Consider the following 26271-nt stretch of genomic DNA (forward strand, 5'->3'; position numbering starts at 1 on the left):
GACGCCGCGGGCGGTGCCGCGGCTGGGCGGGGGTGACGACGCGAGCTCGGCCGTGCACGTGGCCGGCGGGAGCCACCACAGCGTCGCGTGCGCGCGCGACGGCAGCGTGCTGTTCTGGGGGAGGTGCGAGGACGGCCAGGCGGGCATGGACGCGGCGGCGCTGCCGGATGGGGACGTCGAGGTGGACGAGAAGGGGGGCGTGAGGAGCGTCAGGGTGCCGAGTGTGGTGCCTGGTAAGTCTTTTTTTTTCCCGTCGCATTTCTTGATCCTCGGCGGACATGCTCCCCGCTAACACGGAGAATTCTAGGCATCAAAGCGGTGCGCGTCGGGGCTGGAACGGACTGTACATTCGCCATCACCGCCAACGGTCAAGTCCACGCCTGGGGGTATTCGGAAGGCTACCGCACCGGCCTGGGCACCGAAAACACAATTAAACAACCCAAACAGATCACCAAAGACGCCAATGCGGCCTCTTTGACCACCAGAGCCTTCGAATCGGTGCAGCCTGGTGGGCAGTTTGGCGTCATTACTGCGCCGTCAGCAGAATAGGTGGCTTTCGCATTGCTTTATCGTTTTCTTGCCTTTTCACACTTTATGTAGTGCTTGTCTCGTCCTTTTACTCAGTAGATAGATTAGGTAGTTTAGTATAACTAAGGGTATCGTATTTTACTATTCCCCGCCGGCGCTCTTGGACACTATGCGTATTAGCCTACGATATTCTGTAATTTTAGAGAGAGGTGCCATTGAGTTTCGGCGGTCCAACGCGACGCGTGACACCACTCATTTCTGTTATATCTTCATCATCATTACAATGGGGCAGACGAAATTCGTAAAAGCAAGATAGAAACACCTAGCCAGTAAGTAAAGCTCAAAGTCACCGCTGCCCTAGTTCTTCACGGCGTCTTTAGCCAGTCTTCATCCTTCTCGTGCGTGCGGAAGGAACAACACGCACAGCGGCGGACCGGGCGGCGCACATCATCTCCTCGATCTTCCGGCGCACCCAGCTCACCGCTCCCTTGATGGTCTCCCAGACGCGACGCAGCAGCCGCTTGAGACCAGCCAAGACCTTCTCCCAGGGGACAAAGTACACCATGCCGCCCGCCGCCAGGCCGACCCCGGCCGCAACCGCACAACCTCCGACGGCGCCGCCCATGCTCAGCCACCGGACCGCGACCTCGAAGCCCATGGGGCCCTTGAGGAAGACGCCCCCGGCGCTGAACCAGATAAAGGCGCCCGCCGCGCTCACCGCGCCCGCCGCGCCGCACACGCAGGCCACGACCACGCGCTTCCACTCGTCCCACCATCTCCGGCCTGGGGTCGGGGTAGACGAAGGAGGCGTGCTCACCGGTGTGTCCGCGGCCGTCGGCGATGCCGCGTTGTCGTTGTTGTGGTGCAACTCCACAAGCATGCTCTTGATGTCGGCCAGCTCCGCGTCGGTCAGGTCGGGCGCCGAGCCCGGCATGTCGACCAACCTCACGGCCTCGTCGAGGTCGTCGCTGAGTTCGAAGAAGCAGCCCTCGGCGTGTTCGATCTTGTAGCGGCTCAGCTTCTCGCTCCGCATGTGCCAGGCGTAGGCCCTCTCCCCGCAGTACGTGGAGCGGGACCCGATGCGGAGCACGTCCCCGCGCGTCGTGGGCTGGCAGGGCGCCACGTGGACGCTCGAGACCACGCTCGAGACCTTGTATGTGATGGTGTCGACGGCGGGCGCGGCGAGTAGGAATAGCTTGTTGTAGGACTTGGTGAGGGTCGAGGTGATGACATTCTGGAGGCTTTCAGGAGTGGTGACGACAACTTTGGCCTCTGAGGAAAAATGTCAAGTCAAGTCAGTCGCTGTCATTCATGCTGTGACCTCGGATAAGTAGTTGGGTTGGAGGTATAAGCTGAGGGTAACGGACTAATCTCTCCGTTCGCTTGCTTCTGCCTGATCATTTGAGACACGGGCTTCGTCTTCTCCGAAGTGACCACCGCGAGGATGATGGACTCGGTCGAACCGCACTCCCGCCTGACTGCTTGCCAGACCACATCCAACTCCTCGTCTTCCGCTTCGGATGCATCAGCACCCTGCGACTTGTCGACCTTGGAAGGCTTTTCTGAGAAGGAAGGGGAGGGGGGTTGAGCTGTGGGCTTTGCGCGCATTCGCTGGCGCTTCCGGCCCGAGTACCGAGCCGAGGACGAGCTGGATCTGGGCACGAGGGTCATTGTCGGTGATTTCTGACTGGACAAGTGGACGTAAATAAGGCAGCGGGCAAGATGTACCGTTATTGCGCCACAGGCAAACAAGGAGGGTGCAGGTGATGCCTTGGCTGGGGATGGCCGTAAAGTCTGCTCAGAGATCCATGTGGGGTGGGAACCTGTCTTTAAATACCAAGGCACCATACGCTTTCTGTGGCTCTGCAAACTTCGGCCATTGCAATGCGTCCAGTTTCACATAAATCGCGTCCTCGGCGCCTGAGAGAGCAGGCGGTCACTGATACTTGTCTCGTGGTGTCCCATTCGTTTGTAGCTAGCCCCCACACCGTCTCCCTTTGACTGCTCAGCACCAGCGGGAGCTCATCCGATAAGACGAGAGTCGCCTGTGTCTCGCACCTTGCCGGAACTACAAGGTCTTATCCGCGGAGCTGCAGCTTTCCCCGCCGGAACCTTGCTCCCCAACCAGTCGGCATCAAGAGGCAATATTAGCGTGCATTATATCGGCACGCCATGTGTCAATGGCTCACAGGCATCTTATCGAGCGCCACTCGTCTCCCACCCGCCTCTCACTTATGCACATCCTGATACGCAAACAAGTCAGTTGATATTTGGAAGCCGCATCAAACTGGCTCAGCCAACGCCCTCGCTTCAACCTATACCTGGACCACAACTGCCTGACTAGGGCGGGAGGTGCGTGTACTTGTGCTGGCCAGGGGCTCCCCGCGCTACCCCATGCTTTCGGTCCTCCCCGGTAGGAAGTGGGCCAGTACTGGGAAAGTTGGCGGGCCGGCCAGCCATCCACGCCGACTGGAGGGCCTCCTGCATCGACTGGAGGGCCTCCCGCACCGCCTAGCTGCAGGCAGCCCGCATGAATTTGATCAACTCTGGCACCTAGAATCTCTGTAGACTTTGTTCTGGTCGTTTGTGTTTGTTTGCAAACAGGTACGCAGGGTTGGCATGCCTTAAATTGGGGCAGCCGCTAGCCCTGACTGGCCGAAGACCACTTTCGATGCTACAGATGGCCAATTCAATGAGGAATGATCCGTTTATTAATTTGCAGGTTTTGTGCTATCCAACCAGCAGTAGCCACCATATCCCTATTGCATCAAGTACACGTCGGCCTCGAGGGCGCGAGTGTTGATCTGTGGCACGCATAATAGTTAGCATCGCAAGCCCAATGCTCGGCGCGCAACAAATCCTCAGGGAAACTCACAGCCTTGGGGTTGATGTGCTTGATATCGGCAATGCCCGCCTGGGCAGCGTCGTGCGCAATCTCGGTCTTGAGGATCTGGATGGCCTTGGTGACACCCGAGAGCTTGTAGCAGTTTGCAAACATGAAACTGTAAAGGCAAACAATGTAGTTAGTATCAGACCACATCAGCAGGCCAGGGCAGGCGCATAGGAGAGAAAATATATCAAAAAAAAAAAAAAAAAAAAAAACAATACGGCCGTCCCAGACCCACGGCCTTGACGCCGAGCGCGAGCAGCTTGATCACGTCGCTGCCGTAGCGGACGCCGCTGTCGGCCAGGACCTCGACCTGGTTAAAGACCTGGGGCGCGTTGCGGCGGATCTCGTAGGCAATCTCGAGCGGCGACGGCGAGTACTCAAGTTGCCGGCCGCCGTGGTTGGACAGGTAGATGGCCTTGACGCCGCGCGCGACCGCCTCGAGCGCGTCCTCGACCGTCGTGATGCCCTTGAGCACGATGGGGAGGCTCGTGTGCTGCTTCATTTCCTCGTAAATGTCCCACTGCGCGCCAGGGTCTGTTAGCTGGGGGGTAAAAGGGTCGGGCGAGGGGAGAGAGTGTGTAGCTTACGGTCAGGGCAGAGGACACCGAGTTGCTTCGGAAAGCAAAATCTGGTCAGCTTGCTGGATTTTGAATACCTAGATGGGCACAAGGGGAAAACATACGCGTTGGTCGTGTCGTATCGCGCAGCGCGGTGCCGGGTCGAGTCGCCGGGCGCGTCGATGGTCCACACGATGGCCTTTGCGCCGGCCGCCTCGGCCCGGCGGATCAGGTCCCAGGTCACGGACAGGTTGGCGTTGGTGTAGATCTGCTGGAACGTGGCCTGGGGCCCGTTCAGGGTGCCGTCGCGGTGCTTGGCCGCGCCGATCTCCTCGATGGACTTGGACGCGTACATGGCCGACTGGCGGGGAGGGAAATGCGTCAGCGGGCCGGGAGTGCTTCTTCCCGGGAGCTTGAGAGGAAGGGGAAAGGGTGCCTTCTTACCACGTAGAGAATGTTCTCGTTGGCCGAGGCGTCGACAAAGTTGAGCTCGGCCCGGTCAGGGTCCCCGTACGCGCCGCGCGTGGCGGGCGCGATGAAGAACGGGGCGCTGAAGTTGTAGCCGAGGATGGTGGTCCTATCAAGCCATAGCTGTAAGCGATGCACTCGGTCTGGACGGGCCGTCCGATGGGCTAACTCACGGAAGCGTCTCGTTCACGCGGGTGACGTCGGTTAGCTGCCGGGGCCGGAACTTGACCTTGCCCCAGACATCGAGATTGTTCCGGTAGCCTGCGGTAGAGCTCCTGCGTCAGTAAAACACAGCCACGACAATATTGCACTGCCCACCCCCGGAATCGCAGACTCACTCCACTCGCCGGCCGCGGCGACCCTGTAAAAGGCGTACTTCTGGTTGGTCAGGGTCTGGCGCGCGGCCCATTCAAAGTCGGGCAGGCCGCGCATGTCCTTGAGCAGCGGCTGGGCGCCCCTGGTGTAGTTGGTGCTGAAGAGGTAGTCCTCGAGGCCCGTGTCGGGCTCGTTGAGGAACGGGCTCTCGGCCAGGACGGCGGCCGCCAGGGAGGCGAGCGCGGCGAGTGACGTCTTCATCGTGACAGGTCGGCTGTGCTTCGGCACTTCAGCAGCTGGGCAAGGACTGGTATACACGCAGGGGCCTGGCGACTGTCCTGGCGAGCAAACGGCAGGAAAAGGAGTGACTGCAGCGGCGTGGGATGACGAGAGAAGCCCTCCATCAGAGCATCGCCCACGCCGGCCGCCCGTGATTTTATACCGCCTTGGACATGGGAAATAAACCCTCACGAGGGTCCACCAGTCCGTGATCGGTTGACACGAGTAATTTGGGCGGCGACGACGACAACCCTGCCCACCAGTTCGGGTCGGCGTTGACGGGGCTGCAACTTTGTTTTGGCGGCGGCGTCATGTCGCAGCGGAGATGGGCTAAGCAAACCTGCCCCTGTCATGGCCAACTTCTCGGCTAGGCATACCCCGGAAATCGCCATCCTAATCAGAAGGTGGCATCTTGCACGGGGCCGCCGTGGGGTTCGTCTCGCCCAGCTTGTTCCCGTGGGGACTTTGGTTCGGGGCGAGAGGATACTTTTGAGAAACATGGGTCTGACTTATGCTTAGTACTGAGAAGCGGATCCTGGTCTGTTTACCAAGCGCCCAGCAACGCTCCGGGATCGGTGGTCGTTCTTTTTGAAGCAATTCGCGAGTCCGGCCGGCTCCTAGATGCATGTGTCAGTAATGGAGTCCTGGCGGGTCATCTGGGAGGCGCCGATACCTGACCACGTGCTCGCAACCTGAGTTGCAGGGTGCCTGCTGGGAATACTTGCGGATCGCTTGATCTCAGGTACCCGCGAGACGGACTTCAGCTCTGGATATAGCCTGATTTGCCCGTTCAGATAACCCAAAGCACTTGCATGGCTGTCCAGGCCGGAACCGGTTCTCGGCAAGGCGTCGTGATTGAAAAACGGGGCGGAAGAATATGGTTCGGACTGGAAGCGTTACATGCAGCAGCAGCGCGTGGTGGCCGAGCCAATGCTAGCGAGACATGCCGTCCAGCCAATATAAATCAGATTGAACCTTGCAGTTTGTACCGTTCGGTTGGGTGCCTTCAATTTGCCGGCTCGCTTGCGTCATAGCCGCACCAGAGAATCGATGACAGCTTCTATTTTTACATCCTATACAATGCGCGTCTAGCCGCAATCCAAGCCCCGCCGCCTTGATACCAGGCTGCGTGTCTCGATCGGACCGCATCACGGGCGATAAGTACTTGGAAGACGAGGCGATCCAATTTACCAGCCACCAATAGACAGGCGGCTCGATATTGGCGAGTATAGTGTTGGGACCACTTACAAAGATTGACACATGGCCCAGACAATTCAGCGCTATTGTCTGCAGCCGAACTCCGATCCGTCCTACCCTGCCATGCGTCGAACCCCTGGTCTGGACTGCGATCCAGGTCGGTCCGCCTCTCTGCAACTGGCTATATCTAGATCCCTTGCACATTTCTTGCTCCCATATCCACTTACCTCTTTCTCTCGTCTCGCGGTTGCCTCGTCGTCATCGCCGAACCCAGAACCTGTAACATTAAGCGCCATCTCGATACCGACAGGATGCGTGTGGCCACGCACCTCCAAGCCCTGGCCGTGCTAGGCTCAGCGGTGTCGGCCCAGTGGCAGTCCACATGGGGTCAATGTGAGAAAGCCCCGAGTCCGGCTGTTGGGGAACTTGAGCTGACCAAGACGTCTGTAGGTGGCGGCCAGACCTACACTGGCATTACGCGATGCCCGCCAGGCACCACCTGCTTCGTTGGAAAGTAATGTCTCACCGGCCCCTGAACTCCCTTGAAGTATCCACCCCCAAGATGCAACCACTCTGACCAGCCGTCCACATCATCCACCAGCCCCTGGTACTCGCAATGCCAGCCACCCGAGCAGCCGCAGCCTCAGCCGCAGCCGCAGCCGCAGCCGGGCGTGCCCGACACGCCCATCATCACCGAGAGGGTCACGACCATCTTCACCGTCATCCCGGACCCGGTGCTGGTGACGACCTTCTACAGCTTCCTGACGCCCAAGCCCACGACGACGGCCCGGCAGAGCTACACCGTCATCGACGGCACCACCTGGATCATCCTCCCCGGCCGGCGCAGGCGGAGCCCCGCGACCGGGCAGCTGCTGGCGCGCGCCCCGGCGCCCACGGCCGCCGCGCGGCTCTCCCCGGCGGAGGAGGTGAGGCGCGACGTGGACCGCCCGCCCTTGTACGACGTGCCACTGGACCCGGGGTTTGCGCGGAGCGTCGAGGGTGCCAAGAAGCGCGACGTTGATAGGCCGCCCGTGCCGGACGCTCCGCTTGCGCCTGGATTTGTGCGAGCGGCGGCGGTGGCGGAGAAGCCAGAGGTGGAAAGACGGGACGTTGACAGACCGCTAGTGCCCGACTCCCCGCTCGCCGACGGATTTGTCCGGACGGCGGCGGCGGCGGCGGCGCGGCTCAGGATGGCGAGGCGCGACGTCGACCGCCCTCCCGTGCCCGATGCGCCTCTCGCTCCCGGCTTTGTCCGGACCGAGGGGGTTAGCGGCGCGGCCAAGGACAGACGCGACGTCGATCGCGCGCCCGTCATTGATGCACCCCTCGCGCCCGGCTTCGTCAGGGCTGCCGAGATTGCCGAGAAGCGCGATGTCGACCGCCCGCCCGTCTTCGACCCCCCGCTTGGGGCAGGGTTCGTCCGGACCGCTCCCGAGGCCGTCGAGAAGCGTGATGTGGATCGGCCGACCGTGTACGACTCGCCGCTTGCCGCCGGCTTCGTCCGTACCGCCGCTGTCCCGAAGGACCAGAGACGCGACGTCGACCGGCCCCCTGTCTACGACGCTCCCCTTGCGCAGGGCTTTGAGCGGGAGGTTGGCCTTGTGCGGAGTTGATTGGTTTTCAACGGTGGGGGAAGGCTTGACTTTCAAGAATAGGGAAGGGATATATGGAGGATCTGACAAGGTGCAGAGGCTGTTCTACAAGAACTTGTCAACAGAGCACAGTGGATTTACTCAAGATATTTGCAGACAGAGCATATTGAAGTTGTAACTGCTACCCATCAGCCATTCGAGGATGGATAGGGAATACCCGACCCGAGCGAATGGCTCCCGTACCTCTCTCATTATAGAGTGTACCTAAAGCTGGGGTGCCGGTGGCCCAGGCGATGCGCGTCAGGCTGCAGGAGCCGGTCGTTCCTGTCCCCATTCTCCCTCTTTTTGTTCTCCCAGCGGAGATAGCCCATGGTGATGATGGCGAGTATGAAGGTGAGGACGAGGGCGCCCAGGCTGACCGAGTGGCCAAGGCGGTAGTGGGGCCTGCGCAAACTGTTAGCTGTAGTCCCCAGAAGAATAAGGAACGGGTCAGGTGGCCAGCTCACATGTCCCGGGCGAGGTAGACAAAGGTGCCGATAAAGGCAGAGCAGTTGGCCAGCGAGATGATGACGCCCACACCCGTGGCCCTCACATAATGCGGCGCTAGGTTGTTGGACGCCCAGCCCTGGAGGTTCTTGTTAGCAGTGTGGCCAGCGGCAGGATGCGCCTGACATGGCCATGGTTAATGTGTGGAATCTCACCATCATGAGGGCGGAGCACTGAAAGACGCCCAGCCCGATAAAAAAGGTCCCGGCGTACTTGACCGGGTTCTTGTCCGAGACCAGAAGCATGACGTAGCCAAAGATGCCCAGCAGGGATCCGGCCGCGATGAAGGGGCCGCGGACCTTTGCCCTGTCGGACAGGTACGAGCAGACGATGACTGACACGAAGCCCGCGACGTTGGGCGGGGCGGTGAGCAGCTGCGCGTGCGTGGCCTGGTAGCCCATGCCCGAGATGATGGACGGGAGGAACAGCGAGAAGCTGTAGAGGGGCACGAGCAGGAAGAACCACAGGAGCGACAGCAGGTAGGTCTGGGGCGCCAGGAGGGCCATCCGGACCCAGTGCCAGTTGAACTTCTCGTCGTCGACGTCGACGGTGCTGGAGCCGCTGGCGTCCATGCGCATGCGGCGCAGCGCGTGGTCGCGCTCCTCCTCGGTCAGGAAGCGCGACTCGGCCGGCGTGTTTGGCATGAAGAGGAAGCAGAGGAGGCCAAAGACGACCGTCATGGCGCCCTCAACTAGAAGGATGGGGTGGGGAAGGGCTTGTCAGTTGCCTGCCTGCGTGTCTGCCTGCCCGCCTGCCTGCCTGCCTAATAGGACGCCAAATAGCACGGCCACGCCAACGTACTGAAAAAGATCCACGGCCAGCGGTTGTAGCCGCCATACGAGATGCGGCCGAGCCCCGAGGCCAGCAGGCCACCAAAGGCGCCCGACAGCGGGGCGGCCGAGTAGAAGAGGCCGCAGCGCAGCACCATCTGGTGGCGGCGGTAGAACATGGCCAGGTAGACGATGACGCCGCCGAGGATGCCGCCCTCGAACAGACCGAGCAGGACGCGGCAGGCGACGAGGGCCGGGAAGGTCTTGACGAAGCCGGTGCAGGTGCACACGACGCCCCAGGCGGTGATGAGGGCCGGCAGGTAGACGCCGGCCCGGACGCGCTTGATGACCCAGTTGCTGGGCACGTCGACGGCGATGTAGGGCGCGTAGAAGACGAGCAGCGCGACGTTGAAGCCCGTGCCCGTCTCGATGCCCAGGTCCGTGGCCAGGCCATCGATCTTGGCGTTGCCGATGTTGCTGCGGTCGATGAAGGAGAAGAGCCTGGGCGGAGGTGCGTGTTGCTGTTTAGGTGGCTGGCTCCTTTTTAGGGGAGCTAGAAGGGGGAACTCACCAGATGCCGAACAAGAATGGGAGAATGTGCAAATCGAATTTGCGGTCCAGCCTCTTGTCGACGGCCGGGTCAAATTCCCCGTGCTCGTTACCGGTCTTGTCGAGAGCCGCATCTTTGGCTGAGGCTCGGTCGGCCTCGGCTGCCTGGGGAGATTCCTCCGCCTTCATGACAGGCTGTCGGAGCTGCTTTCTGGGCCACCTGGTGACTCGGCCTCTCTGCGCACGTTTTCCTCTCCCGTCGAACCACAATCTACCAGGCTCTATCGTGGACAGTCGAGGGAAACAAGGATGAAAGGCAGCAAGCGGCACAGCACCGAGACCGGAAGAGAGCAGCGTTCCCATGGCCTTTTTGTGGCCGACCAACGGGTTATCACGCAATAAAAAGCCCTACTTGACCGTAACTGCTATCCACTTTCGGGGATGCAACGTCGGCATGCATCCTCAGGGGAGCTGGGGCCGCACTCTGGGGCCGCTCAAGGCGCAAAGGAAGGCCACGGGGGAACGCATGCGGGGTAGGCCGACTATTGACTTGGAAGATGGGGGTCTACATGCAGCTGTCGAGGCCGAGCCACGCGCCCAACCAGAGCCCGTTCTGGTCCTGATCACGCACCGTCGCTGTAGCTGCCGAACGCCATCCTTGTCGCGACTATGGAGGCGGTGGCTGTTTGTCAGCATTTGCTGACGAGGGGTTTGCAGGAGGAGGAGAGGAGGAGGAGGCAGGGTCCATCAAAGGAGAAATCCAACTGCCGGAAACCAACCGAGGTCCAGTTGGCCGCATTTCCGGCCCCACCCGCTGTCCCCACCAGCACACCTCCATGTGGGCTTCATTGTGAAGAGCAGATATTATTGATTCTGGCCATCTAGAATGGGCCAAGGGTTCCTCAACCTTCTCAATCCCTTTCCATCACCCTCGGCCTATCCCAATTCCCATCCAAGCTGTTTACCTAGTCGCCCAGGGGATATGCGTGCAGGATCTGCCCGTGGTACAGCGTCGCGTCCTTGGACGCCAGGAACACAAAGCTCGGCGCGATCTCGCTCGGCTGCCCGACGCGGCCGAGGCCCGACTGCTTGCCGAAGCCCTCCATCTGCTCGGCCGGCCTCGACGCCGGCTGCAGCGGCGTGTGCACGGGGCCCGGCGCGACCGCGTTGACCCGGATGCCGCGTGGCATGAGCTGCTTGGACAGCGCGTACGTGAAGGACGCGATGGCGCCCTTTGTCGCCGCGTAGTCCACCATGGACCCCGTGCCGCGGAACGCCACCGTCGACGTCGTGTTGATGATGGAGCCGCCCTTCTCCATGTGCGGCACCGCGAACTTGGTGATGGCGAACATCTGGATGATGTTGCTCTGGAACGTGCTCTGGACGTCGTCCAGGTCAATCTCCTCGATCTTGTCGCACATGACCTGCTTGGACGCGTTGTTGACCAGCACGTGGATTTTGCCGAACTTGTCCACGTGCGCCTGCACCGCCTTCTGGCACGTCGAGTTGTCCATCAGGTTGCCCGCGAACAGGAGGCACTGGCGGTCCTCCTTCTCGACCAGCCTCTTAGTCTCGCGTGCGTCCTCCTCCTCCTCGGGCAGGTACACTATGGTGACGTCGGCGCCCTCGCGCGCAAACAAGACGGCCGTCGACCGACCAATTCCAGAGCTGGGAGTGCCGTGCCATGTTAGCTGCCCAGGCTGGCTCAGATACAAGAGCTGCGACACAGCCCCCGGTGGACCAGTTGGGTGCTTACTCTCCGCCCGTGATGAAGGCCTTGACGCCACTCAGCTTGTTGGCCGCGCGATACTCTTGGAACTCGTTTTTGCCCTCGAGCTTTGTGGGCTCGCTGGTGGGCTTCATGTCCTTCTCGAGCCTGTCTCGTTGGCGTCAGCTGATAGATCCATAATGGCGAGGACAGTCGCCTGCTGGCGCCAACAAAATACCCTGGCAGATTCTGGGCCTGAGACTCCTTGACGGGCTGGAAGGTGCCATCTTTTCCGCCCTTGGCCGACATTTTTCTCGCTACTAGGCTTGTCGATAGGGACCTCGCTGCTGTCGAGAGCGCAGTGGCGGTTCGGTGCTTCAGCAGGTTCGATGCCTGATACAGTCTTGCTGCAGATGTTGGACCTCGAAGAACAGACAGAGAAGCAGATTTGAGCCACATTTTGTACTCTTTGGAAGGTGCAAACGGAACCGGACCTTCTTCTCCCTCGCAGAACACTGATTGGACTCAAGGGGAACCAACGTGATGTCATTTTTGCGTGGTCGCGCCTTCCTCCCGTTGCGCGCTGGAGCACAAATCGGCGTGGCCTCGAGATCCATGACGTCTTACGAGTCTGATCCCCACCCTTCCACAATCGACGCGGTCGCACCCGCGTCAGAATGATAAAACGCTCAGATTAAGGCGGCCTGCTTAGCAAACGAGAGGCACTGAGCCCCTGTTTTCTCGTCCGCGATGGCCAACCTAAGGAACAAAATGGGACAGGAGCACAGGAGGTATTCTGTTGGAATTGATGCCTTGGTGTACCCAGGCTTGGCTGCTTGCCCTGTCTCTCTCTATCTACCCCACCACAAAACAGCAAACTAGCCATTGCTTGATGATCGCATTCTGATCTTGGTCTGACCTTTTCCCTCGGCCATGAATGCAGATGTGCAAAGTCCTAGCCATCCTCATGCTTCTAGGCGCATGGCTAGCTGATCTCCTTTTCCCATTTCAGCACGGATACTTCTCCGGGATTAGTTGGCTATTCCATGATTGCCGTGGCAAGCCAGCTTGTCAGCAGCAGCATCCCCATCAACGATGTACTCGTTCCCCGCCGATCGGGGCCGCTGGGCAGGGCTGAAAACTCACCGCCAAGCTGCTCACAGGCATCAGCAGCATGTACGTCCTGCCGTTCTCTTCCACGAAGCTGACGTTCCTCCGCTGCGGGCGCTGTTTCCACGACGGGTCCAGCGACACGTCGATGGCCGTGGTCAGCTGCAGCTGCTCGCCCAGGTACGCGGCGGTCCAGCGACCGCAGTACGAGACAAAGGGCCGCGCGATCTCGGCAATGTCGTGGTCCGCCCCGTTGCGCCACCGCGTCTCGTTGGGCAGCGGCACTGCGGACTCGGGCGTCGTGATGTGGAAGCTGATGTACTGGGGCATGATGACCGCCTTGCCTAGCGGGTTCGGTCCGTTGGGCTGCCGGACCGAGGTGCCGTTGACGTAAATGTTGAACGAGACGAGGTTCCAGATGCCCGTGATGTTGACCATCGTGCTTTTCCTTTCCTTTTCCCTATTTATTATGCCTTTCGTTTGTTGCAAAGGGTAGCGCGGCCCACGTATTTTCTGATGAGACAGCACAGACAGCAAAAAACGTGAAAAGGGGCATTGGGAGTGTGAAAATGGACCATATAAATATGCTGGCTCCCTGGTTCGGCGCTTGAAGCATCTGGGTAACATCGTGGCATGCATGAGGCTTTTGTGTCAGCAGAGCTCATCTTACCGCTGAGAAGGAACCGCAGCGGTTTGGCAGAGGCAAGCAGCCACGCTGGTTTAAACGGCCAACTGCAACATTACCACACCATCTTTCTGGCGTCGAGGCTGGCTGGTGTAAACACTCACAGTATGCCAGAAGCGAAAGACAGGTGCGCGTAAGTAAAGCTCACCTCTCTACAGCTCGGCGGGTCATAACCCGCGGCTGCTCAAGTTGTTAGTAAATAATCAAAACATGCAAGCGGTGTCGAAATAATTAGTTAGCTTTGCACTGGGGAACCGGAAACGCGGGAGAAATGGAGAAGTGAATGTTTTCTTCTAATCATTTTGCTATCCTTTAACCATATACATTCCAAAACGATCCCCAACCATGCCATACCCTGTGCCTAGCCAAAAAAAAAAAAGAGACAAGCAAAGAAAACGCCAAAACGCCTGGAAACGCAAACAAAAAGTCCGCTCCCAACTCAACCCGGCTAGACAACCGTCCGGTGATGCCAACCCACTCACGGCTTCCCGCTGCTTCCGTCATTGCTCTTGTTCTTCTTGCTTCTGGCGCTGTCCGCGGGACGGTTAGTCGGCGGAGGATTGGGACTTCCTCGGGCGCTCTGGCCTTTTCCATCGCCCTTGCCGCCGCCCTTACCGCCGCCCCCTGTGCTTCCGCTGCTGCCACCCTTGTCGCCCTTGAGGTTGGGCTGGCTAGGCATATCCGTGGCACCGCCCCCTCCACCACCTCCAGGGCCGTCGCCGCCAGAACCACCCTTGTACGGTGGCGTCCAGCCATAAGGCTTGCTTGTTCCCATCCACGTCTCGCATCGGCCGACTATCCATTTGGAAGTGAGATATTTCCTGAGTACGTCAGAAAATTCCTCCAACTCTGCAGTGCCGAAGGATTGCTTTTAGTCGATCGGGATTGCGGCTGGCGGTGGCTTGCTTGGCGTGTTGTCAATGTTCATATTTTTGAGCTTTGAATCAATATCGTCCACGCTTGACTCCTTCGGTGCCGGTGGCGCGCCCCTTGCTCCTTGGCAGGATGTCTTCGATATCTGCCTTAGAAGAAAGTTAGCTTGCGTTAATACGTAAGTGGTCATTAATGAAGCAGAGGTTTAAAACTTACATATACTTTGCTTCTCTCAAAACTTGTTTGATGTACTCCCGATAAATGTCCTCAGTAGTCATCTAAAAGTTAAAACAAGGTTAAAAACGAGCACATAATGCCAGTACCACCGCGGAGCGAGCTTGACAATTGCAATGGCTTGTGGCACTGGTTGGCGGGGGTGACTTACATATTCCATGGCGAACATCATGTGTTTAAGAACGAAAAACGCCTTCGCTGCGATATTCGGGTTGTTTATGTATCGATTTATAGTCTCATCTGTCCTCGGTGCCTTCTTCCCTGGTGACATTATCCTAAGAAAATGTTGTGAGCGATATCGTGGCGAAAGGGTGAGCAAGTATGGGCGGAGCCAGTGGGCTGTAAAAGTGTACTTACGTTTCCTTGAGTCCATTTGTAGGCTGGTCCAGCAACACAAGGCCGCTGCGGTGGTACTTGCTGTTAGGGTAGCCGTAGGAAAGGATTTGCATGGGGCGGCCTTTGATCCCATCGACCGTCATCTCGTCTAAACCCGGTCCATACTCGTCTATCACCATTTTCTTGAACTCTTTCTTGTTGCCGTTCATCAAGATCGTCTTCTTCGCAAACTTGAGACGACGGTTTGTTGGGTCAGGCATGGTTAGAACTATCCCCCAGAAGCCACGACTGGAGAACATTGCCTGGTACTCCAGGATGTGCTCGGTAGCGAAGTACTTGGTGAGTCCCTGACCATGTACAACACTCCTAGTATCGATCCTGCCAAATTGGGTGTGTCCAGCCAGGCGCATGGCCCTTGGTCCATATGCCCTGACTGTGACCCCAAGTTCGCTGGAGCTGGGGTATGTGAAGGATGGGGTGGGGAATACGCCGCAGACCTTGAATTTCGGGCTCTTGGTGCCGCGGGCAAGAAGGCGCGAGACCGAGTACCGATCGTTTGGGCTAGCGATAGGAAGGCATTGAGCGACGATCGTGAGGAGTGATAAGAGAACAAAAGGAGGCGATGACGTTTTGCCATCTTGGCCAGGAGGGTGAAAGTAGTAGGGTGAAGAGGAGGGAAGTTTTCAGGGGGGTATTGCCGTTTGGCTGACAAGATCGGGTTGGAGCTCAAATATCTGTGTGTAAGAACAGACATCGCAAAAGGGGACAAGAGGAGGCAGTCCAAGCGGTTGCTATAATATCTACTAAAATACCACAAGAGGGTGTAGAATCAAGAACCTGCCCATGTAGTGTGTTGACACCAACCCGGCATGGTGTCGCCGAGAAGCTGTTGAGCTCCAACCACAGCTTGAGAGGCACAGGAGGCCCACGCGTGTCGTTCCTAGTAAGCAAGACTGCCAGCCTTCGCGTGTTGGTTTCTTTCTCTAAAAAAGGGCGCAAGACGCTATCTGTAGCTCGGGGCGCAGCTCTGATGTTGGCGCTATTGAGTGCTGTAGTGCCGCCATCTGCTCCGCTTGCGATGTGAGTTCCAGTGGCTGTGAAATGCGCAATGCAACTTGAATGCGTTTGTGAGGCACAGGTTTGACTAGGCTGTCTACTGTGGTACCACATTCTTGCTCAACGCATGCCCTAACAGCTAACATCCATTTAGTTCGTCTTAGCCCCCGACAGATGCGGCGAGGCTGTAAGCGCCGGACTAGAGCACATTGATGCTGCCCGATAGGCATACATCGGTGGCGGCAGCACATTTGTGGATCCTCACCTAGCGCACCGCCTTAACTGTGCACCCTTGGTCGCCCAGTAAGTGCCCACGCCAGGAACTAATGCATTCGATTTTTTTTTTCGCGCCCATCGATTCTCAACGTTGCATCAAACCCAGCCCACAAACCCGCCGCCCCGCGAGATTCCTCAGCTCTAGTCTCCGACCTCAACAGCAGCGCAAATGCAGCAACCCATCGACTTGCTAGCTGATTTTTGGGAGGTCGATGCCCAAGCCGGCTCTCCCCTCTTTGACGGCACAATCCCGGCCGAGATCCGCCTCGAAATCTTTCGCTATGCCTTGGCGCCCACTACTGTCATTTACGGGAGGGAAAACGGCTACGTCAAAGAAACTATAGACGGACGTGCGTTCTACATGGACACTTACTGGGATCATGACTTCCGTGAACAGACCGGCCACGACGACAATGTGGATTCAGACCTTCTCGACAACCTCGACGAAATGCCACAGATGGCTAACATGACTTTCTTTGGGGATGACGAGCTGTCGTGGTGCCGGACCGGGTGGCGTGGGCGCCCTGTCCTCTCCATCAATCTACTCGCGTCGTGCCGCCGCGCCTTTCTCGAGGCGCGCGTTATGCTTCCAAATCGAGCGCTGCTGGTGGTGGTGGACGGGGCCGTGGCATCCGTTCAACCTCGAGGGGAGCAGCATTCCTGGTTCTAAGGTGCCATATGATCCGGAACGTTGGTACCCCCCGGGTATTGCTAGCAGGCCCTTGGATTCGTGGTCGCGAGAAAAGGTCGAGTGGGAGCAGAGATTCCGCAGCGCGCGCATTTTTGGCCATCCGGGCTTTCCGAGCGACGACTACCTGCTCGGTCACCGCCACCCGCCCCCGTTTTTGAGACTTCATCATCTCCGCATCACCATTCCCAAGTCTGGGATGGACGGCTGCTTCGTCCCGGAGAAGATGGTGATCAACCCTTTCGGCGCGCAAAGCGGCATGGAGGCGGCCATGCGGATCTCCAAAGATTTCACACTGGAGCGGGCGCTGAAGCGAGGCGGCGATGGGCTGCCGGCCGGGCGCCCTGCTTGGATGCCGCCGGGTCTGGGATTTGAGCTTCTGGAGAGCGATGCCGAGCTCCAGGGGCCCTGGGGTCGCAAGTTCGTTAACCTTCCGGAGCTAAGGACGCTTATTATCGACTTCGACATCGACCAGCACCACAGGGAAGAGATGGGTACCATTGTGGAGTGGGCTGCTCGTGTCTGGCAGCTGCCGCTCAACCCCAAAACCAACGGCGGCTACCACTACCTATCCGCAGACGGGAACCCGATCGAGAAAATAACATGGCGCGGGTCCTTTATACACAGCGTCTGCTGTCCTCGCGGCTGCAAGTTTGCGGATTGTAGTACTCTTGAATGGAAAGACAAACAGAAGATCGTAGATCGGCAAATGAGGGGCCTTGGGGCTCGTATGTATACATGGACGGTCAAATGCACTCGGAGGCGCTATGACGGGCCCGGGATCTATCCCTACAGCGGGGCGATTGGGGTTCGCGAGGACGACCTGCAGGGCGCCGTGCACGATGAGGGGAACAGCGACGATCCATCCGCAGTCTCTTGCTCGCATTGAGTTGGCGGGTGAAGGTCTTGTATGCTCCATAGAAGGAGGGCTTTGGGACTGCAGGATGGCAAACTCGGCTACGCCTTGGCATCGTCGCTCATCAGCTCGATCTGTCGCTACTACCGCTTGCCTTGCTAGCACGCAAACTGGAGGTGATTTGACGTCGGCTGGACTATTAGCCTAACACTGAGCATAGGAAACGCATGAGCACAAAGTATTAAACCAGCAGATGGAGCGAGCACCTCCTGGGCAGCCTCTACTGCCTGCCTGCTTCGCCAGGGGTGATGACGTGAAGTACAGACGTGTGAGAACAAAGGTCTCCATCGGCGGTTTCGACGCTGGAAGCTCATTCACTTTGGTTGGCCACTAACGAGCGCAAGGCGAGACCACTCCGTGCTCCCCAAGCCTCAAACTAGTGCGCCAGTACGAACCCCGCACTGAATATCAACTTCCCAGCCCTGATCCCACCAGGCATGCGCAAGGATGCAACGCCGCTCAAATGGTCGTCCTAGGTATAGGAAACGCTCCATTCCCCAGTTTGGAGTGGTCGCATGAAGTTTGACAGAGTTCGCGTTTGTGGAAGCTTTTGGGCGCACATCCTTTCCTCGGCACCCGCAAGCGCCATCCAAAGAGCTGCCGGCGCACGCCACACTGTGAACCCCGCGATGTGGTGTGACGAGCAAGGTTGCACCTCTGCCGATCCGCTCCGCGTCAAGGTTGGGCGCTATCCCCTTTCGCTCCAAATGCGAGGAGGGGGGACAAAGGGTCAGGAGATCCGTCGCATCTCTGACGTCTGCCCACCATCATCCCTCGAGCGAAGGGAATGAGGAGACGACGGGACGCATTGATCGGACAGGGAAGCGCGGAAAGGTTGCATGCACTGGCCTTCCCGAGAGTTATAATCGAGGGCTGCCGCCCCTCTCCTGCTTCACCTCGACGCATGTGCTCTCTTCCTCATCGTACTCAGGCCAAAACTCTCACACAGTGATAGGCACAGGACAGCACAAGCAAACCACCACCTTCGGACCATTCCAAGCTCTGCGAACACCCAATACCTACCGACCAACATGACCAAGCAACACTTGCCCAAGCCGCACGACCCGTCTGGCGTCACCGACAAGGCCGTCGACAACGCCCACGACTTCATCGAGACGACCGAGGCCCAGGAGCACAAGGTAAGTAAGTCGGCGGAGGCCAGGGGCAGGGATTCAAATGCCAGACTGGATGGACAGTAAGGACCAGACCGCATGCGCCCGCGCGGCTTGCTGACAAAGGTCTCCCTTTTCTGGCAGCTCCACCCCGATGCCCAGCTCGACCGCGGCGAGGCCAACTCCGACGCCGGCAAGGGCCTCGGAACCCAAGGCGAGGGCGGCGGCCAACAAAAGTCCAAGATGGACACAATCAAGGAGGCGCTGCATCTAAAGAAGTAAAAGCGGTCCCCGGTGGTGCCAACGCGGGGACCTTTGCCCAACTTTTCTGTAGCTGCACATGAGGGCCCGACTGTAGCAAAAGAGATTGTATACTTAATTAGCTAAGCCCTTTATCCATTCTATATAATTCCCAGGCTCGAAAGCCTTCTGTTTCGTCCAGCTCGCAAGGTTTCATTTCCTCAAAATATCAGTGTACCATGTTATTATTGGTACACGTGTCGCTTGCAATAATTCCCTGGGCGATGCTCTGCCAAACAAACATCTCCCACCAAGCCTGAGGAACATGTGGCCCGTGTCATTAATGAGGGCCTTGATTGCTAGGCCGTGGCCGCCGAGATGGAGACGGATGCGAGGAGTCGGCGGGATATGTCCCAGGCGCGCTCCGACCCCCGAGCTGATGACGGCCAGTCCGCTCGTCAGAAAAAGGAGCATGGAAGAGCGGGACCTTTCATCAAGGGTGTTGTCACAATGTCCTTTCGATAGCGTAATTCCGCTGCGACTCCCGCTCATCAAGACATACAACGACCACACATAGGAAAGCAGTCTTGTATGTCGACAAGGCCAAAATTTGCGTGGCCTGCCACCTTGCCAACCTCGCTCGGCAGGTCCGGCGCCCCCACCCCCGCAGTGCCGTCGCCATCTACGGAGCGAATCCCCCCTGCCGGATCCGCCATGAGATGTGCTCCGCCAAGGCTGAGGGGCCTGATAACGCGGGGAAACCCCGGCTACTACCCTCGACCCCTCTATGGCCAGCCAATGGCTGGCCCTTGCTAGGCTAGCGGAAGCCGGATCCGGCGCATGTAGCAAGGCCACGCGAGTGGGAACATACACGGTAGCATCTTGGGATGCTATGCCATACAGAAATCCCCAACCCCAGCGATTCTAATTGGCGAGGCCCGAGGATACCGTCGTGGTGAGGTGATATCAGGCAGAGACCCCACCGACCGCTCTTGAGCAGTCACCAAAGAATATGGATTATAAAAGGAGCAAGAACCCAGAGGCCCTTGCCCGAGGTCTCGGCGGCTTGTCCTCGCCCCTTTATTTCTTGTCACAGCTCACCATCAACTTGACTTGGCTGCCAGACAACAATTTGAGCCCGCCACACGTGCGCTTTGCCCCGAATCAACAAGATGGGTTCTGCGGCCACAGGGCGGTCGTGGGCGTGGGAGGAAAAGTCAGCCAGGTGCAGGGGCATCCTCGCGCGGTCCCTGAACCAGGACCGGCTGCCGCCGCCGACCCAGCGCAACGTCCTCGGCTTCATCGAGTCCTGCGGCGCGCTGTCGGCGCGCGAGCTCGAGATCACGGCGAGGGACGGTCGCGGCCTGGTGGCCGAGATGGCCGCCGGGCGCCTGAGCGCGGTCGAGACGACGACGGCCTTCCTCAAGCGCGCCCACGTCGCGCACCAGCTCGTCAACTTGGCCACCGAGTTCCTGGTCGAGGACGCGCTGCGGGCGGCCCGGGAGCTCGACGCGCACTTTGCGGCCACGGGCAGGCTCAAGGGCCCGCTGCACGGCCTGCCCGTCTCGGTCAAGGAGCACATCGCGCTCAAGGGGCGCATCGTCCACTCGAGCTACGTGGCGTTGGCCGACAACGTCATGGAGGAGGACGCGCTGATCATCACGCTCGCCAGGAATGCCGGCGCAGTTATCCACGTCCGGACCAACATTCCGCAGACGGTCATGGTGAGTGTCATGGCAGACCACCATTCTGTTTGGATGTAGTAACAGACGGTTCCGAATCGAGTTTCCCAACGCACCTCGCGCAACAACAACCAGATGATCGACTGCGCCAACCCGATATACGGAGAGACGGTCAACCCGCACAACCGCGACCTGACGCCCGGCGGCTCGAGCGGGGCCGAGGGCGCGTCCCTGGGGCTGCGGTGCGCCGCCCTGGGCTTGGGCACCGACACCGGCGGCTCGGTGCGCGTACCGGCCGCGTTTTGCGGCGCGTACGGCATCAAGACCACGTCGCTCCGCAACCCCTACGGCGGCATCACGCTCCCGGGGCTGGCCAGGAGAGCATCCGCTGCGTCGTGTCGCCGCTTGCCAACAGCGTGCACGACCTCGAGCTGTTCGAGTGGACCATCCTCGAGCAGGAGCCGTGGGAGCTGGAGACGGCGTGCCCACCGATCCCGTGGAGAAAAGCCGAACCCGTGGTGCCGTCCAGGGTCACGATGGGTTGGTGATGACGGCACATACCCCGCTCCCCGGTTGGCATGAACGCAGTGCTAATGACAACAGCGGTTGCTGCACAACATCGCCCACCCCCCACCCGCCGGTGACGCGCGCGCTGAAGAAGGCGGTGGCGGCCGCCAAAGCCGCCGGCTTCGACATGGTCGACTGGGAGCCGCACGAGCACGAGCGTTGCCTCGACATCCTCAAGGATCTGTACTTCCCCGACGCCGCGGCCACGCAGCGGGACCTGCTGGCCGAGGGCGGCGAGCCCATCCCAGCGATAACCAGGTGGACGCTCGAGACGGCGCCGGCCAAGCCCCTGTCGCTGGCCGAAACCTGGGCGCTCAACCTCCGGCGCGACGGGTACAGGGACGCCCACTACAGGCTCATGCGCGAGCGCGGCGTCGACGCGATCTTGTGCCCGGCATACGTCGGCGCCGCGGCCGTGTGCGGCACGGGCCAGCACATCATGTACACGGCGATGTGGAATATCCTCGACTACCCGTCCGTCACGTTCCAGACGGGCGTCAGCGTCGACCCGGCCGTGGACGTGGTGGATGCCGCGTACAAGCCGCGGTCGGCACACGACGAAGCCGAGCAGCGCAAGTGTATGTATACCGATCGATCGCCTCGTCTGATTTGAGTGTGTGTGCTAGAGCTAATCAGCGTTGATGCCATTAGACGTGCCCGAAACCTTTGCTAAAGCGCCCATCGCGCTGCAGTTAGATAGGAAGCGATACCAAGATGAGACGGTACTAGCGATCGCGGCGGTATTAGCGGATCTGATGAAGAGTTGAGGGGCAGCAGCAGCGGCGTCCTGGAGAATGAGAAAGATGGAACAGATTTCGCAGCCCGTCTTTGGACCCATGGTTTTCTCAATCAATCCAACCAATGATGTCACGCCCTCCACCGCACCTACCATACGAACCTCAATGGACAAAACAATTCCTCGACCTCATCCAAGGCCTGACTGCGTACCAGGTCTGGATGCCTGATGTGTAGGAAACGCCTCACCAACTACGGCGAGGAAGCAGCATGCTGCAACTTCACCACCGCAGCCCGTGACTGCGTCTGGTCAGGCCCCGAGCTAGCCCCGTCGACCGCTAGAACCCCCAAACCCGAGTGCTGCGCCACGATAACAGAACACGCGGAAGACGCCTCAGCCTCCAGGCAGGCTTCAGGCCCTCGCCGAAAGCATTGGCCCAGCCCGTCCTGCTGCCGCCCCCTCGGAGGACCGTAACTGCCCGAGATCGCCCGGCGGTCGCACAGAGCAGGCGAGTATTCATAACGCCCACACAAATACATGCCCACCCGAGAGGTTGGGCTGGCAACGGGGAGCCGGAGTCGCAGCAACATGACTGTGGCACGTACCACCGCATAGCAGCCACGGCGACTGACAAGGTGGGCATGAGCTGCAGCCACTCGCGCGCGTCTTCCTGCCTAATCTCAACCTTCCTTGATTTTTCTTGTCTGCTCTTTCGCCCCGTTCCAATCAGTTTGCCGCCACCCACCACACACACAATCCACCCCCCGATGCTGTGCACCCACACAATGGATGAGCATCAGCGGTCAGGCGGCAGCCACTGAAGAGCCTCATCGTACGTTTATTTTACTGTTTATTTCCTTGCCTCGACTTCCTGCCATTCCTCGCCCCTGTACTATTTACGTGTCATCCCATCTCGCTCCAGTCGTGGAGAGGTGCCGGAGTCCTCCCCCTGGACGAGCAGTGCAAAGGAGTTGGCCCGCGGGAGCTTGCAGGGCCCGCCCCGTTCAACAGACTTTATTTCGTTTTAACCTTCCGACCGACACCCTAAAAGGCAAGGACAGCCGGTTCGTTTAGGCAATCAAATCTGCAGTGGCATGTTTGGTCCTGGGCCCTGCAGTGCATGCCGGCCGGGAACAAAGGGAGCTGGGGGGGTATTCAGCTGCCCCGTTGGCTACTATTTTTAGCGCCATGCTTGTTAGTTGCATTTTGGCGGCGTGAGCCGATTCGTCATCATCCAGCCGCGGATTAGGCGAAGTCCCCCTGCCCTATCGGAAGAAGCGAGAATGCTCCACCAATCAGGGTTGAGGATTCTGACGACTTCCGATACATCAGCAGATCGAGGCATGTATCCGCTGCTGCTATCAAACCACAGCTACGATCCCGTCGCTTGGACTGCGAAGTTCCTTTTACTGTTTTCAAAGACGACTTTTTTCTTCCTTTTTTGTTTTTCTTTTTTCTCCCCAAGTCCCAGAAAATGCAGACGCACCACACATACAAAGTAGTTGATATCATGACTAAGAGCATCGTGTTGACGCGAGTGTGAGGTGAGAAACAAGGAATCAGTATCAGATGTGTAATTTCTTGCACTAATCGCAACGTCCCTTTTGTCCGTACAAGCATCAGGAAGCGTTATGTGAACAGGCTAACAATGGAAGTGATCTCCATTGTCCGGACGAATGCAAACGGGCCGTGGCGGGTGAAGAGTCAAAGAAGGCCATCATCACGTGTAGGAAGGCAGCTTCCGTGCCTGCCACTTGATGTCTAGCGGCGATCTTTGGTTCTGGGAGGCACTAGTTAGGAACGCATGATCCCATCCATCCCTCTTTACATCTCCAAGTGCCTGCCGGGAAGTGGTGACTGTGTTGCTCCATCAAAAAGCCCTCCCACACTTTGTAACGAGCAAAAGAACGGCCGTGCTTCGCCTGAGCGCGCCGAGTGATGACGAGGTGGCTTCTTTATTCGGAAATGATGCCCACAAGCCTGGCGTCCCCTCAGTTCCTCATTACCTCCACTCCAACTGGGCAACGGCTCCCTGGCCCTCTGGTGACCTTCAGTGGTGCCACGTCAGGGGGCTGCCCGAGGCGCCTTGAAAGCCTGCCCGAGGTGTTCCAAAGTCCTCAATATCTCTTCCAAGGCTTCGGTCTTGGCGCTTTCGGGTGATATTGTGTGAGTGGATGGTCTCCGTCTGGTAGTCCTGAAGCGGCAGTGATCGGCCAAGATATGGTTGTCCCTGACCAAGAACAGGTTTCGGCGGCCGCCCCCAGGGGAGAGAAGATGCATGCAGGAGAAATATTCTGCCAGGTCGACGTCCGATGACGATCTTTATCTATCTCGGGAAGGAACAGGCGGCAGCACTAATTATTAGCCTGGCCAAAAACATGGCGATGGGGCCGCGCGAGACGGGAGGCGAAATCAACGCCCGGTCTTCTCAGCCAGTGCTTTAGGTGGAGCCCGAGGAACCCGAGGAGGGGGCCAGTTGGATCTCACCGGTCCAGTCTCGCCTCCCCCATCTCTCGCTTGGGCGCCCGCATGGAGCCGAGGGTGGCGGCGCGGATAAGGCGGCTGACCAGCGACACCCGACCAGCCACTGGATCGAAGATGGGGAAGATGAGAACGGCTGAGATGGCCCCCAACACTGTATGGGACGCTGCGAGGGTTGGGCTGTTTGCGTTGCAGTGCAGCACTGCCCAACACATGCGCAGAGCCATTCCATAATGGGAGACAAACCAGGAGCCATTGCGGGATACCCTCAGGTGCATGTACTGCTGCCCTAGATGTCGAGAGGCCCTCGACACGAGACCACGCCGGCGTCATCTCCGTGTTCTTCTGCCACTGTAGCCGAATGTGGAGTGCGATGGTCACGGCACGCTAGAGTATCTTGCCTGCCGGGAAGCGGCTTCCAGGAGCCAGCGTGGGCTTCTTCTTCGGTCTCCGGAGGGTGTCCCGTCTGCCTGGTTCCGTCGGGCACCTACATTGGCCATGACGTCGTCCAAATCGCCGAGGCGGATGTCTATGGCTGATATTGGGCAAAACACGGGAAACGCACAGTCAATATTACGTGCCTGCCCGTATTCCTAATTTTCCGGTGCGGCTGGCGACGTGTGTGGTGGTGTGGTCTGCTTTTCCCGAAGGAGGGCCGGAAAGGGCACGGCGGAGGCAAAGGATGGATTCTGTGGGAGATAATACTCTGGTCCAGGCGATTCAGGCTTGCTTTCGGCGCCCGCCCCGGTAGTGGTCTAGGTAACCTTGCTATTGGACGAAAATACGGCCATGTCGGCGGCATTTACCATGACAAAGACCAGATGCGTCGGGGGCGAGGATCGGCGACGGTTGTGGCTAGACACATCGGCTGTCGGTGGAGTGACCGGGGGAAAAGCACTCGAGAAGCAGGTGGCTAGCACTGGTACGCTGTCGTGTGCAGTGCCGGCAAGGGATTCTCCGTCCGAGTAGGACATGCGATCGATCTAGTCGTTAAAGGAGGGCGCGGGCCAGGGATGGGCGAAGCGAGCTGGGATGGACGCAGGTTTGCGGGGGAAAAATCAGCAATTCATTCCAGACCGCAAGTGAGCCCCCCTCGATAGCTCGCAGCCTTAGATGAGGGCACCCACTCCCCGTCCTGGGAAGGATCGACATCTACAGAGGTCTAGCCCAGGGGGGTGGGGTTTGGACGTCGGGGACTTAACCGGGCCGCTGGCCACGTCGTCTTGCAGGGGTCCCCACTGAACGGCAAGTGTGGGACACTGGCCGCCGCCGAGTGGTCCATATACAACCTACCCTCCTCGAGGACCAGGGGAGAACAAAAAGCAGAGGTCTTGCATGCAGGGAACCTGGAGGAGTGGGAGGGCGGAGGGCCAGCCAAATTACCAGCGGGGAAGGTCACAGCCATCAGGGCTGGCAGCGGGAGATCATAGGTGGCAGGGAGGGCCAATGAGCACCCCAGGAGGGCGCCTACACAGGCTGCAGACCTACCTGCCTCATATGCAGGTTCATCTACTCGGCCAAATAGATGCCCCAGGGCGCCGAGGGTTCTAGTAGTCATCGTTTGTGCGTCGAAGGCCGCGTTTCGCAGACAAGCCTGGGGCTTGGGGTCAGCCACCGCTCAACGGCCCGCTGCTGGCTCACGTCGCTCGTCCTTGGCCAGGGCCGGGCCCGAGTCCAGCCCTGACAGCGGCAGTACCCGCAGCCTAGGGAAGCGAGTGATGGTTATTTTTCTCCCCTAGCGTGCCTAGCCTGGTACTTCGCAGCGGGCGGGTCTTGCTGGGTCTGGAAGCCTGGAAGGTCCTGTCAAAATCATGCCCGGCTGTCGTGCCTTTCGTCAATATGGCCCAAGGCGACGAGCAAAGTGTGATCGGCGTCGAGCC

General features: G+C 59.1%; 13 protein-coding genes across 13 annotated transcripts in view; 5 read left to right on the forward strand and 8 right to left on the reverse strand.

Moving 5' to 3' along the window:
* Positions 1 to 549, forward strand: part of GGTG_02369 (hypothetical protein) — a gene marked incomplete at both ends in the record, with an annotated part of 2153 nt that extends 1604 nt beyond the window's left edge. Inside the window, 2 exons of the mRNA XM_009220141.1 lie at positions 46 to 233; positions 308 to 549. Of these exons, the coding sequence (XP_009218405.1) occupies positions 46 to 233; positions 308 to 549 (430 nt within the window). The remainder of the gene's footprint in view (positions 1 to 45; positions 234 to 307) is intronic.
* GGTG_02370 (hypothetical protein) lies at positions 500 to 2544 on the reverse strand. Its single transcript, XM_009220142.1, has 2 exons — positions 1896 to 2544; positions 500 to 1800 (listed from the first exon to the last, which is right to left on the reverse strand). The coding sequence occupies exons 1-2, from the start codon at positions 2374 to 2376 to the stop codon at positions 905 to 907; spliced, it is 1377 nt and encodes a 458-aa protein (XP_009218406.1). The 5' UTR covers positions 2377 to 2544; the 3' UTR covers positions 500 to 904.
* Positions 2545 to 3221: 677 nt separating this feature from the next.
* On the reverse strand, positions 3222 to 5041 carry GGTG_02371 (hypothetical protein). The gene is made up of 8 exons (XM_009220143.1): positions 4782 to 5041; positions 4617 to 4704; positions 4420 to 4552; positions 4101 to 4336; positions 4006 to 4030; positions 3637 to 3938; positions 3404 to 3530; positions 3222 to 3332 (listed from the first exon to the last, which is right to left on the reverse strand). Exons 1-8 carry the CDS (start codon positions 5017 to 5019, stop codon positions 3288 to 3290), a joined length of 1194 nt encoding a protein of 397 aa, XP_009218407.1. The 5' UTR covers positions 5020 to 5041; the 3' UTR covers positions 3222 to 3287.
* Positions 5042 to 6545: 1504 nt separating this feature from the next.
* On the forward strand, positions 6546 to 7847 carry GGTG_02372 (hypothetical protein; the record flags this gene model as incomplete). Its single annotated transcript, XM_009220144.1, has 2 exons — positions 6546 to 6748; positions 6836 to 7847. 2 exons carry the CDS (start codon positions 6546 to 6548, stop codon positions 7845 to 7847), a joined length of 1215 nt encoding a protein of 404 aa, XP_009218408.1.
* Positions 7848 to 7902: 55 nt separating this feature from the next.
* On the reverse strand, positions 7903 to 10432 carry GGTG_02373 (hypothetical protein). Its single transcript, XM_009220145.1, has 5 exons — positions 9714 to 10432; positions 9174 to 9643; positions 8528 to 9063; positions 8333 to 8451; positions 7903 to 8270 (listed from the first exon to the last, which is right to left on the reverse strand). The coding sequence occupies exons 1-5, from the start codon at positions 10052 to 10054 to the stop codon at positions 8078 to 8080; spliced, it is 1659 nt and encodes a 552-aa protein (XP_009218409.1). The 5' UTR covers positions 10055 to 10432; the 3' UTR covers positions 7903 to 8077.
* Positions 10433 to 10436: 4 nt separating this feature from the next.
* On the reverse strand, positions 10437 to 11975 carry GGTG_02374 (glucose and ribitol dehydrogenase). The gene is made up of 3 exons (XM_009220146.1): positions 11638 to 11975; positions 11448 to 11567; positions 10437 to 11359 (listed from the first exon to the last, which is right to left on the reverse strand). Exons 1-3 carry the CDS (start codon positions 11856 to 11858, stop codon positions 10657 to 10659), a joined length of 1044 nt encoding a protein of 347 aa, XP_009218410.1. The 5' UTR covers positions 11859 to 11975; the 3' UTR covers positions 10437 to 10656.
* Positions 11976 to 12182: 207 nt separating this feature from the next.
* GGTG_02375 (hypothetical protein) lies at positions 12183 to 13036 on the reverse strand. The gene is made up of 2 exons (XM_009220147.1): positions 12546 to 13036; positions 12183 to 12438 (listed from the first exon to the last, which is right to left on the reverse strand). The coding sequence occupies exons 1-2, from the start codon at positions 12945 to 12947 to the stop codon at positions 12385 to 12387; spliced, it is 456 nt and encodes a 151-aa protein (XP_009218411.1). The 5' UTR covers positions 12948 to 13036; the 3' UTR covers positions 12183 to 12384.
* Positions 13037 to 13623: 587 nt separating this feature from the next.
* GGTG_02376 (hypothetical protein) lies at positions 13624 to 15272 on the reverse strand. The gene is made up of 4 exons (XM_009220148.1): positions 14659 to 15272; positions 14453 to 14576; positions 14284 to 14345; positions 13624 to 14216 (listed from the first exon to the last, which is right to left on the reverse strand). The coding sequence occupies exons 1-4, from the start codon at positions 15045 to 15047 to the stop codon at positions 14066 to 14068; spliced, it is 726 nt and encodes a 241-aa protein (XP_009218412.1). The 5' UTR covers positions 15048 to 15272; the 3' UTR covers positions 13624 to 14065.
* An 866-nt stretch (positions 15273 to 16138) lies between these two features.
* GGTG_02377 (hypothetical protein) lies at positions 16139 to 17546 on the forward strand (the record flags this gene model as incomplete). The annotated part of the gene is made up of 2 exons (XM_009220149.1): positions 16139 to 16467; positions 16544 to 17546. 2 exons carry the CDS (start codon positions 16139 to 16141, stop codon positions 17544 to 17546), a joined length of 1332 nt encoding a protein of 443 aa, XP_009218413.1.
* An 871-nt stretch (positions 17547 to 18417) lies between these two features.
* On the forward strand, positions 18418 to 19127 carry GGTG_02378 (hypothetical protein). The gene is made up of 2 exons (XM_009220150.1): positions 18418 to 18712; positions 18830 to 19127. Exons 1-2 carry the CDS (start codon positions 18605 to 18607, stop codon positions 18965 to 18967), a joined length of 246 nt encoding a protein of 81 aa, XP_009218414.1. The 5' UTR covers positions 18418 to 18604; the 3' UTR covers positions 18968 to 19127.
* Positions 19128 to 20097: 970 nt separating this feature from the next.
* GGTG_02379 (hypothetical protein) lies at positions 20098 to 22671 on the forward strand (the record flags this gene model as incomplete). The annotated part of the gene is made up of 5 exons (XM_009220151.1): positions 20098 to 20649; positions 20743 to 21002; positions 21211 to 21752; positions 21826 to 21896; positions 22287 to 22671. The coding sequence occupies 5 exons, from the start codon at positions 20098 to 20100 to the stop codon at positions 22500 to 22502; spliced, it is 1641 nt and encodes a 546-aa protein (XP_009218415.1). The 3' UTR covers positions 22503 to 22671.
* A 484-nt stretch (positions 22672 to 23155) lies between these two features.
* Positions 23156 to 24211, reverse strand: GGTG_02380 (hypothetical protein; the record flags this gene model as incomplete). Its single annotated transcript, XM_009220152.1, has 1 exon — positions 23156 to 24211. Exon 1 carries the CDS (start codon positions 23528 to 23530, stop codon positions 23156 to 23158), a length of 375 nt encoding a protein of 124 aa, XP_009218416.1. The 5' UTR covers positions 23531 to 24211.
* GGTG_02381 (hypothetical protein) lies at positions 24189 to 25365 on the reverse strand (the record flags this gene model as incomplete). The annotated part of the gene is made up of 3 exons (XM_009220153.1): positions 24189 to 24571; positions 24706 to 24878; positions 25177 to 25365. The coding sequence occupies 3 exons, from the start codon at positions 25363 to 25365 to the stop codon at positions 24394 to 24396; spliced, it is 540 nt and encodes a 179-aa protein (XP_009218417.1). The 3' UTR covers positions 24189 to 24393.
* Between the last annotated feature and the right edge of the window lie 906 nt (positions 25366 to 26271).

The sequence above is a fragment of the Gaeumannomyces tritici genome, assembly GCF_000145635.1.
Source record: "Gaeumannomyces tritici R3-111a-1 unplaced genomic scaffold supercont2.1, whole genome shotgun sequence".
In the NCBI taxonomy this organism is placed as follows: Eukaryota; Fungi; Ascomycota; class Sordariomycetes; order Magnaporthales; family Magnaporthaceae; genus Gaeumannomyces; species Gaeumannomyces tritici.